This window comes from Tupaia chinensis, unplaced genomic scaffold (assembly GCF_000334495.1).
Source record: "Tupaia chinensis unplaced genomic scaffold, TupChi_1.0 Scaffold000673_1, whole genome shotgun sequence".
Classification (NCBI taxonomy): domain Eukaryota; kingdom Metazoa; phylum Chordata; class Mammalia; order Scandentia; family Tupaiidae; genus Tupaia; species Tupaia belangeri.
Genome location: NW_006160196.1, coordinates 1212858 through 1222999, shown reverse-complemented (window position 1 = coordinate 1222999; position 10142 = coordinate 1212858). Strand labels below are relative to the sequence as shown.

The following is a 10142-nucleotide window of genomic DNA, read 5'->3' as shown; positions in this document are numbered from 1 at the left end:
TGTGGGGTTTTTCTTGTTTTTTTTTTTTTTTTTTTAAGAAGTTTTTGCCATAGGGCATGTGGGCTCATCAGAGAGAGACAGAAACAGAGACAGTGAGAGGGAAAGTGAGACATCACCCCCAGGGGGGGATGGCCACGCTGCCATCCATTCTTCTGGGGTCTTGGGCACACACGTGCGTGCACCTGGTGTGATTTTCAAGCCACCTGATCTAGGATTTAAACCACCATGGTCTGCCATGTGGGAGTCCATCAACAGCCTTGCACCACCTGCTGGCCCCAGGTGTTTTCTGTTGTGATCAACGACACCTTCACTCTGGGTTTTATGGGGGATGTTAAGAGTGGGACCTGTGGGCCATTTCGTGAGACCTCAGGCCTGCGTAGCCGTCATTTACGTAGGGTCTGGCTCTGTGGCCACCCTCCTGCCCAGCTCCTGAGTAGCTGGGCCTACAGCTCTGCACTGCCACCCCTGACTACGGGAGCCAGGAATAGTGCCCCGGCCCAGTGAGCTCGGCCTCTCAGCAGTTAGCTCCTCTGCAGGTGGGCCGTGCTGTTGTTCTTAATGGACATTTTGCCTGTGGCTATGGGCTTGTCTCTGTCTTCACCAGCAGCTTTACAGAGTTGTAGCAGACGTGTCTGCACACGTGGAAAGTGTGTTGTGTGGTGCGTTTTAACATACGTGTGCACCCACAAAGCCACGGCCATGTGAGCACCGAGTAGACTGCCCTGGCCCCCAGACTTTACCAGTGTCAGCCTGTTTTGAACTTTGCAAACTGAAGCCAGAATAGGGCTGCCGCTTTTCAGGGACTTTGGGGGCAATATTTCGGCCCCCCAAAGAGCCCTTTCCCCGCCATCATCCCCCTCAGGGCTCCAAAGTGGGCAAGCTCACCCTCAAGACCACGGAGATGGAGACTATCTACGACCTGGGCACCAAGATGATCGAGTCTCTGACCAAGGACAAGGTTCAGGCCGGGTGAGCGGTCGGGGGCTGCGGGCCAGGCGGGAGGTTTTGGTCCCCTCCCTCGCCTTACCCCTGTGCCCCTCCCTCATGCAGGGACGTGATCACCATCGACAAGGCAACTGGCAAGATCTCCAAGCTGGGCCGCTCCTTCACACGCGCTCGCGACTACGACGCCATGGGTTCCCAGGTGTGCACAGGCAGGGTCCCTGCCCCCAGCGCTGGGAGCTAGCCTCCACCCTCATGACCCCTGGGGTCTGACCCTCCTGTTACCCCGATGCCATGTCGCTGGTCTTCCTGCCCTTCCCTGTCACCCTTGGACGTCGGAGACTCGGTCCTCCGGGAGCCCCACAATTCTCAGCGCTCTTGAATGCCCTGAGTCTCTGCCTCTTGGGCCTGGGGTTTCTTGATGACTCATGGCCTGCCAGCTCCTTTCCAGAAAACCCTGCTCTCCCCTAGATGGGCCCCCCTTCATGCCCTTGCCTGCCCTCTGGCCCCACAGACCAAGTTCGTGCAGTGCCCAGATGGGGAGCTGCAGAAACGCAAGGAGGTGGTGCACACCGTGTCCCTGCACGAGATCGATGTCATCAACTCCCGCACCCAGGGCTTCCTGGCTCTCTTCTCAGGTGAGGCCCTGGCCCCCCAGCCCAGCTGCCCCCCAGGCTCCCGTTGTTCTGTGCATCCCCTCCCCAGCACGGCCCACCCACCCTGGCCTCCCTGCTGCCTCTGTTCTTTGTCCATGTGCTTGGCTTGGCCGCCCCTCCCCCATCGCTGTCTGAGCCACTCTCCCAGGGGAGGTGGCAAGGCACCTCCCGGATCTGCCTCTGTTACTCCTCTCCAGGGACGTTTGAGCCCCCCAGGCCACTCGTCACTTTGCCATCTTAGTCTCCTCCCTCTGGCCCTGGCATCCATCTTCTGTCTTTGTCATCTTCGGGCCCTGGGCCCCCTTCTTCTCTGACTCCCCGATGTCACCTCTCCCCCTGCCAGGCGACACAGGAGAAATCAAGTCAGAGGTCCGTGAGCAGATCAACGCCAAGGTGGCCGAGTGGCGTGAGGAGGGCAAGGCGGAGATCATCCCGGGGGTGAGTACCTGGGTGGCCCAGCCGAGGCTTGCTGGGAGGAGGGTGTGCAGTGGGCTGAATGAGCACCCGGGTGGCCCGGCCGAGGCTTGCTGGGAGGAGGGTGTGCAGTGGGCTGGATGAGCACCCGGGTGGGCCGGGCGAGGCTTGCTGGGAGGAGGGTGTGCAGTGGGCTGGACACCTGCCCGACGCTTCCAGGTGCTGTTCATTGACGAGGTCCACATGCTGGACATCGAGAGCTTCTCCTTCCTCAACCGGGCCCTGGAGAGCGACATGGCGCCTGTCCTCATCATGGCCACCAACCGCGGCATCACCCGGTGAGCCGGCTGCTGGGCCTCGGGACAGCGTTGCGCGGGGGTGGCTGGTGTGGCCCCTGGGTAAAGGAAGGCCTGTGGAGCGTGAGTGCTGGGTAGCCGTGACTGCTGGCTCAGTGCCCTCGCAGGCAGTGGGCACCTTCACTCTGCAGGCCAGGCTTGGCCTTGTTGCTCAGGCTACGGTTCCCAAAGCATGTGCCGAGGGATGGTCTGTGGGATGTTTTCCATGTTGAAGTCAGCACAGGGCAAGCTGCCAGGTGCTGCCTGGGCCGCTGAACTGCTTAGCTGTTTAGACGTAGCTCCTCTGTGCAGTGCTTGGTGGGCTTCTGGCCTAAGTTTGCTGTGAGAAATTTTTGAGCGTGAAGCAAATCTAGATAGCCTTGGCCCTTGGGTATGGCAGTGCCTCGCTCCCCTTTGTCCTGGCCTCGCCGCATCCGTGTTGCTGCCCACAGGAAGCGGGGTGCAGAGTGGAGGCCAGCACCTATCAGGCTGTGACCAGAGGCTGCACCGCGTCCCATTGCGTGGCCTGCTCAGTGCCCAGCCTGGCTGTGAGGGAGGCCAGAAATGCCACCTCCAGGGCTGAGCCATGTGTCCGGCTGGAAATGGCCAGGGCCATGGCTGTTACTGCAGGAGGAGCGGGCATGGCTGTTGGAGATGGCAGGTTCTTTTACCCAGCCATGGCCGGTGTTTTCCTGGGCAGGCTGGGCCCCTGGGCCCTCAGGAGGTACCATCGTCTTGGCCCTCTCCTGGTCAGTACAGTGAGCCCCTGCAATTGCCCAGGGTCTCTTGTCTAGAAGGAGGCAGGGCCAGAATTTGGTCCCCAGATGGCTGGGGTTGGAAGATGCCCAAGGCCAAGAGTGGGTTCTCAGCAGCTGCACAGCAGGGCGTGGGCACTGCACGGGCACCTCCTGTGAGGAGGCAGCAAATACGGTCAGTCCCCAGTGTGCAGATGTGAGTTGGTGCATCTGCTCGCTTCACACCAGCGTTTGGGACGCTTTGCAACCATGGCGGACATGCGCAGCAGCAGAATCCTCAGGCCGCCTGGCGCCACCGCCTTCCCGGCTGAGGCTCTCTGCTCTGCTCAGTCCTCTGGTAATCTGCTTGGTACCACGTCTGACACATTGTTTGTGCCTTTTGCTGGTGGCTTTGCTGTTGGTATTGGCCCCAGGAGCCGTGCTGAAGTATTGCCCTGCCTGGTGATCCTGAGCTGGAGAGATGGTGCTTTGGAGGGGGCACTGTGTGTGGCAGGTCTGCCTCAGGCAGGACCCTACAGAGTGTGCTGACTTGGCGCTCAGAACTACCAAACAGCAGTGTATATTGCGGTGTCAGGCCAGTGTGGTGGTTAGAGTGGCCGGATCCCACGTGGCCAACTATGTGGTTCTAGTCTCAGGTCTAGCAGCTTGAAAAACTACCATGTGGGGACTGGCAGGTGGTATGGTGGCTAAGGGCACCGGATTCCCACATGGTCGACCGCGGTTCAGGTCCTGAACCTGGCAACTTGCTTTCTTGCTTTCCCTTTCTCTCTCTCTGTCTCTCTGTATGGTCAAATTTTAAAAATAATAACAACAAATGGAAATAAATAAATAAATAATTTTTTTAAAAAAAATTAAGAAAGAAAGAAAATAAAAAAACCACCACCTGCATGTGTGCCCAAAATCCCCAGAGGGAGAAATGGAGAAGGGATTGCGCCGTGACCATATCCCACAGAGGATGCTTTCTCTCTCTGTCTCACACACACACACCAGTATCTGACATACTCATGTGCCCACTGGCAAAAATTAAAAACAAAGCACCACACAGAACCACCTAAAATGATGTGTAAAGGTGGCCCCTTGGCAGAGGACACAGTTTAGGGTTTGGGCTGCGCAGTGGTTTGAGAGTGAAGCGTTCAGCAGACGCTGCTTGCTCAGTATTCCGCCTTCAGTGCAGCGTTCGGTAAATGACATGGGACATGCAACACGTCACTGTGACATAGGCTTTGTGAGAGACGATCCCGCTGTAGGCCAGGGCGCGTGTCGCGGGCATGTCTAAGTTGAGCGAGGCTGAGCTGTGAGGCTTGGTAGGCAAGGTGTGTGAAATGCACTCTCAGCTCACAGCGGGTTTGGGGGACACAGCCCTGTGGTGCGTGGAGGGGCGCCTGCTGATGGACACAGTTACTGTGCCCGGATGCTTACAGGGCCTGTCCCAGGTGGGCTCCAGGCACAGTGGGTCAGCATCTGCTAGTCGGGTGTCACAGTGACTTCATAGGATATCACTGCTGTAGCAGGAGGAGTGGCTGCCCCGGAGCCTGCCGAGCCCAGGTCCTGGTGCACGGGCAGCAAGATGGGTGTGTCCCTTCTCCCTGGAGCTGTCGAGCAGGGGCGTGGGACCTTGAGCCAATAATCCTGGCATAGATTTCTGGCTGAAACCAGCCCCAGCTTCGCAGAACGGCACCCTTGGGGACTGACGCAACTGTGGAGGGCTGTGCGTCAGGAGGTGACATGAGCTGGGAGCTGAAGGTTAAGTGGCATTTGGCCCAGCAAGTGGGTTGTGATGGGGAAGTGTCTCCAAATAGGGGGAACACAGTCGGGTTGGGGAGCATCACTCTGACAACCCTTCCTCCCCCAGGATCCGGGGCACCAGCTACCAGAGCCCCCACGGCATCCCCATCGACCTGCTGGACCGGATGCTCATCGTCTCCACTTCCCCCTACAGCGAGAAGGACACGAAGCAGATCCTCCGCATCCGGTGCGGGCAGGACCAGACTGCGTGCTTCGGGCCACCTGGTGTCCGGTCTGTCGGACAGATGGGACACCGAGCCCTGGGCAGACTGACCAGGCAGTGGCCTCTGCCCCGGGGTGGGGCCACTGTTTGGGGGGGGACCAGTGACTGATGGGGAAAGAGCTGTGCGTGGGCCCAGGAGGCCCAGGTTTTAGGACCAGCCCTGTCCAGGCCTCAGTGGTGCTTCTGTCCCAGCATTCTCTGGCGCTGGAATGCAGACACCACAGTTCCCAGGCTGGGGCAGCCAGGAGCTTGCCTGGCCACTTCTGCTGCTGCAGTCGGAGGCGTGACTCTGGCTGAACCCTCTCCTGCCTGTCCCTGTAGGTGTGAGGAGGAGGACGTGGAGATGAGCGAGGACGCCTACACCGTGCTGACCCGCATCGGCCTGGAGACCTCCCTGCGCTATGCCATCCAGCTCATCACGGCTGCCAGCCTGGTGTGCCGGAAACGCAAGGTCAGCCTCTGCAGAAGAGGGTCAGATACAGAGGGAGTGATCCCCACCCCGAGAGCTGTTGTATTTCATCCTAGAATAGGCATTTTCTCTCTTCTTTTTGTTAATAATTTTTACTTAATTTTATTTTTTATTATTATTGTTTTTTAAATGCCACAGGGCATGTGCACTCATGAGAAAGCAGGCTGCCAAGTTCAGGACTTGAACCATATCAGTCATGTGGGAGTCCAGCATCCCAACCACCACACCACCTGCCGGCCCCTCGAATAGGCACTTTCGATCCTCCTCCATGCTCTGCCTCCTGGCCTGGCTGTTAGCAGGTGCTCAGTAATAACTGGTTGCCTGCAAACAGATGCTATAAATCCATTTAGAGGTGAGGGACGGAAAGGTTAGGGCCCACAGCCAGGAGGTCACCAAGTAGGATCTGAAGCCAGGTCATCTGGCTCAAAACCCTTACTCCTACCTGCCACCCTCTGCCACCTGGAGTGGAAGGTGGCACGCTGGGACCTGTGTGCAGTGGCCCTTGCTAGAGTCCAGCTGAGCACTCCCCCCGCCCCCAGGGCACGGAGGTGCAGGTGGATGACATCAAGCGGGTCTATTCCCTCTTCCTGGATGAGTCGCGCTCCACGCAGTACATGAAGGAATACCAGGATGCCTTCCTCTTCAATGAGCTCAGTGAGCAGCCCTGCCCCTCGCCTTGCGTGTCCAAGGGTCTCCCTCGGTGGGGAAGTCAGGGAGGGTGGCCTCAGAGAGCTGGGCCCCACCCTCCAGGCCAAACTGGTCATGTGGCCGCCTTTCTCCCCACAGAAGGTGAGACCATGGACACCTCCTGAGCTGGAGCCCCCTCCCCACACCCCACTTTCTACCAGAGTTCTGACACTGTGACTTTATATAAAATGGCTTCAACGCTGGACCTGGCATGTGCATGTATGCGTGTTCACCCTGAGCCCACAGAAGCAGCCCGGAGTGCAGATCGAGAGACCTTTATTAGAGGAGGATGGCGCATCTGCTGGGTTCAGAACTGGGGGTGGGTGTAGGAGGCTGGGGGGACCTCAGAGGAAGAAGAAGCCTGGGAGGTGTGGGCGGTCACAGGCCAAGCCCTGTGCTCTGGGACCCCCACAGTCAGAGCTGCTGAGGCGGCAGGGCCCACAGTGGCAGCTAAGGGCTACAGGGAAGGAGACCATGGGGTCCACGCCAGGCGGGCAGCCAGGGAGGCGGATGGAAGCGAAGCGCAGCTCCCGGTAGGTGCACACTGGCTGGGGCACAGGCGGCAGGACAGCTGGCAGCACTCGTACCTGGGGCACACAGGGAACAGACCTGCCTGAGCCAATGCCCCCACAGACCCCACATCGGGTGTCCAGGGACCTCACCTTCCCACCCACACACCCAACCCCTACCCGAGGGTCCAGGTCACCCTTCCACCCCACCGCCACCTCCCGTTTTCCACAGGTCTGGCCCTTCCACCTTGGCACACGGTGGCAGCACTGTCCTCAGGGCAGGAGTGCTGCCCCACGGCTCACCATGCTGGGGCAGTAGCCGGCACAGATGCTGGTGGTGAAGGTGATGCACACAGGGCAGGCCTCGTTCTCCGCAGTCAGTGTGGCATTGGTGGGCTGGCACAGTGGCCGCAGTGGCCCACTGGATGCCCATGCCCCACCCCCGCTCAGCAGCAGCCACAGCAGCAGCCCCTGGGACAAGGCAGTGCCTCAGGCTGGTCTGAGACCTCTGCCCACCAAGGGCACGCCCAGGCATCCAGGCCCTGCTTCATGCACCATCCCTGCCACCTGCATGCAGGGCCAGCGTAAGGGACCCCAGGGGTCCCATGTCAGAGACCCACCCTCACTACTGCCCCACCAGCTCCCCTCCCTGCGGGAAGCTGCTACCTCTGTCACCAGGTCACAGGGCTCTGTCACTCTTTATGCCAGTTGTGGCCTGGATGGAACTGGAAAGTGCCCCGGGGCCCTAGATCTTACCTGGAGCTTCTCCATCCTCCGTGTCTTCCCTACCTACCTACCTGGCTTTATACCTGTGAGTTGTGGGGGCGGCAAGGCCACCAGGCGGTGGCGGCATGCAGGGGTAACCTGGACACTAATCCACCCTGGGGTGGGAGGCGGCAAGATCAGGGAGGTGCAGGGCAAGGTCAGGCTCGCACAGTGCTGCGTCCCAATGCCCTCAGCGCCAAGGATGAGGCGCCCACGATGCAGCATAGACTGTCTTCAGGCACTAGACCAGCCCCTGGTGGAGGCGCAGAAGCGTGTGAGCCAAGTGGGGGCAGTAGGCCGCCTCTGCGCTGCGGAGAGTTGCCGCGCCAAAACCTCAACCCAACTCCACCCGAGACGGACTGAAAGCGATTCCGCCATATCGGAGGGCTGTGAGTCTGCTACTGTAACAGATTCTGCCCAACCCGCGAAGGACCCCCGACCACCACCACTGTGCTGGCTGCTTGCAACCAGATGTCTCCCAGCAAGGGATTTCGCTAGATTCCCACCTCCCCCACACCCCACCCCCAAGAAACCATGAAGCCCATCAGAGCTGTCCCCCAAAATGGACATGATTTAGGCTATTTAACTTCTGACCAAAGGTAAGCCCCTTCCCCATCTCCCGCAGGGGGCATGTCCCCTCCCGCTGGGCCACCAGCCTCAAGGTCCATTTTCTGGTCTCAGTACCGCCACCCTCCCCCCCAAGGCAAATGAGTAGGCGTGTCTTGGTTCCTCCGGGCGACACCATAGACCTAAGGGGTATGGCCCGTGAGTGGGCGGGGCTCCCGAGCCCTGCTCCTCCCACTGTCTGGTCGCAGTGTTCCTGGCTCCGCCCCGCCCCACGGTCCAGGGGGCGTGTCCTGGCGGGGTGGGGCGGGGCCCGGCTGCTCAGACAAGCTCCGGCTTCGAGCTGCCGTAGCGGGAGTTCTCGGTGCGATAGGCTTTGGGCACGCTATAGATACCCGGTAGGGGCTTCTTGTGCGGGCCGCCCCAGGGCGCCTCTAGCGGGCAAAATCGGTCGAACCGGCGGAGTGGGTGCAGCGGGTTGGTGTAGGACTCCTGAGCCAGAGACAGGGCCCCGCGGTGCGGTACGGCCAGCGTCACTGGGTGGGTTCGGGGCAAGCGGACTTGCGGCGGTCGAGGCAACCGAGAGGAGCACGACTGCTTCGGGCTGTAGCCCCTAAGCTGGGGCGTCTCCTGGAAGCTCCAGTAGGTCAGCAAATCTTTGCGGGGGTATCCGGACAGCTCCTTCCTATGGGACGGAGGCAGGATGGGGAGGGCACAACTAAATTTTCTCGAGACGAGGCTGAGGTTCAGGCCCCCGATCTTGAGAAGATTGTAGACTCGAGATCCTGCTTTTTGAGACGAGGGCACATTTGCTGGCGCTGGGGACCGCTTAGGAAAGACGGGACCGGGGGACGCCTGGATTCCTGCGTCCTTGAGCTAAAGGGGCTGGAAATACATTTCCACATCCTTGGGCAGGAGTATCTAGGGGCTTCAGTGCCGAAGGATGCCCCGCCCAAGAGGCTCAGGGCCTCACCCCCAGATCCAGAACTCCCCTCGCGCTCGGCAGGCTCCCTGTCCCGGTCGCAGGTTCCTGAGGGTTGCCCCTGGGTGCTAAAAGAGGGCTGGGGTCTGACGTCGGTTCTTATGAGTGCAGGAAAGTGGCAACTACTGTCAGAAGGGGAACCACACCAGGGGGCGCCCGGTCCCCTCCGCATCGGCCTAAGCGGGAACTGAGCCCGAGAGCAGTGCGGACGAGGGCCGGCTCACTTCGAGTAGAACCGGAAGTCCCGGGCCGAGGTGGTCAGATAGGGCTGATGGCGGTCCAGGACGCCCAGGTCAGAGATTGCGAAAGGCCGGCCGGCCAGCTCGGGGTTCCTGGTCCAGGGGATTAAAGCCTAAAGAAATTTGGGGAGGATGGATGAGCAAGAGAGTTTCATACTCCGTTTCGCAGCTCAGAATTCCGCTTCTTTGGACTCTGCAGCCGAGCCGGACCAGGCCTTCACACCTCGCCCCAGAATGGGAATTCTGGGACCAGTCCCGCGCCAGGTTACTTTAGCTTCGCTCCCCAAATCAGAACCCTCCCCAGCCTCATTCCCCCAAATCCAAACACTTTCTGTCCCTCAAAAAACTCAAATCCAAGCTTTCCCCCGCTCCAACACACACCCAGTGACAAAAAAAAACTTCTCGGTTCCGCTCCCAGTCTCGAACCGTGGTCAGCGCCAACTAGAGTTCAACGTCACCTTGGGCAACAACGCCACTTTACCTCCAGGAAAGCCTAGTCCCACCTCTCACCACGGCCTCGTCTCAGAACATTCTAGACCCGGCCCCGGGAGCAGAGACCGCAAGCCAGGTCCTCCGCCCGCAGCCGTCTGTCTAGCTGGGCACCTGCCTGAGGGCCTAGATTTCGAGTCTCCAGGAGGTCCCGCCCAAACCCTTTAGCCACACCCTCAAACTAAAAATACCAATACCCATAAATCTTCCTGCCCCGCCCCAGGATCCCCTAGTCTGGTCCCTAACCTCAGAGCTGCTGCGACCCCGCCCCCGGCGCTCCGCTGCTCGGCCCTTCTCGCCCGCGCCCTCCACTCCGCTACCTGGGAAG

At 60.0% G+C, this 10142-nt stretch overlaps 3 protein-coding genes across 4 annotated transcripts in view; 1 reads left to right on the top strand and 2 right to left on the bottom strand.

Annotated features, from left to right (window-relative positions):
* The window catches only part of RUVBL2 (RuvB like AAA ATPase 2), a 34534-nt gene extending 28063 nt beyond the window's left edge, over positions 1 to 6471 (top strand). For both annotated transcript variants that reach the window (XM_027776450.1, XM_014592303.2), the window contains exons 7-15: positions 863 to 969; positions 1051 to 1144; positions 1457 to 1580; positions 1942 to 2036; positions 2232 to 2350; positions 4955 to 5074; positions 5432 to 5561; positions 6119 to 6233; positions 6366 to 6471. In XM_027776450.1, coding sequence (XP_027632251.1) covers positions 863 to 969; positions 1051 to 1144; positions 1457 to 1580; positions 1942 to 2036; positions 2232 to 2350; positions 4955 to 5074; positions 5432 to 5561; positions 6119 to 6233; positions 6366 to 6391 — 930 coding nt within the window. In that variant the 3' untranslated portion in view covers positions 6392 to 6471. The remainder of the gene's footprint in view (positions 1 to 862; positions 970 to 1050; positions 1145 to 1456; positions 1581 to 1941; positions 2037 to 2231; positions 2351 to 4954; positions 5075 to 5431; positions 5562 to 6118; positions 6234 to 6365) is intronic.
* A 91-nt stretch (positions 6472 to 6562) lies between these two features.
* Positions 6563 to 7551, bottom strand: LHB (luteinizing hormone subunit beta). Its single transcript, NM_001365024.1, has 3 exons — positions 7532 to 7551; positions 7079 to 7246; positions 6563 to 6853 (listed from the first exon to the last, which is right to left on the bottom strand). The coding sequence occupies exons 1-3, from the start codon at positions 7544 to 7546 to the stop codon at positions 6611 to 6613; spliced, it is 426 nt and encodes a 141-aa protein (NP_001351953.1). The 5' UTR covers positions 7547 to 7551; the 3' UTR covers positions 6563 to 6610.
* A 522-nt stretch (positions 7552 to 8073) lies between these two features.
* SAXO3 (stabilizer of axonemal microtubules 3) overlaps positions 8074 to 10142 on the bottom strand; it is a 6195-nt gene continuing 4126 nt past the window's right edge. Inside the window, exon 6 of the mRNA XM_027776462.1 lies at positions 8074 to 8644. Within this exon, the coding sequence (XP_027632263.1) occupies positions 8426 to 8644 (219 nt within the window). The 3' untranslated portion in view covers positions 8074 to 8425. The remainder of the gene's footprint in view (positions 8645 to 10142) is intronic.

Coding starts and splice junctions, on each gene's coding strand:
- LHB (NM_001365024.1), bottom strand. Junction 6,854..7,078: donor CCGGCTACTGCCCCAGCATG/GTGAGCCGTGGG, acceptor TGTGTGCCCCAG/GTACGAGTGCTGCCAGCTGT.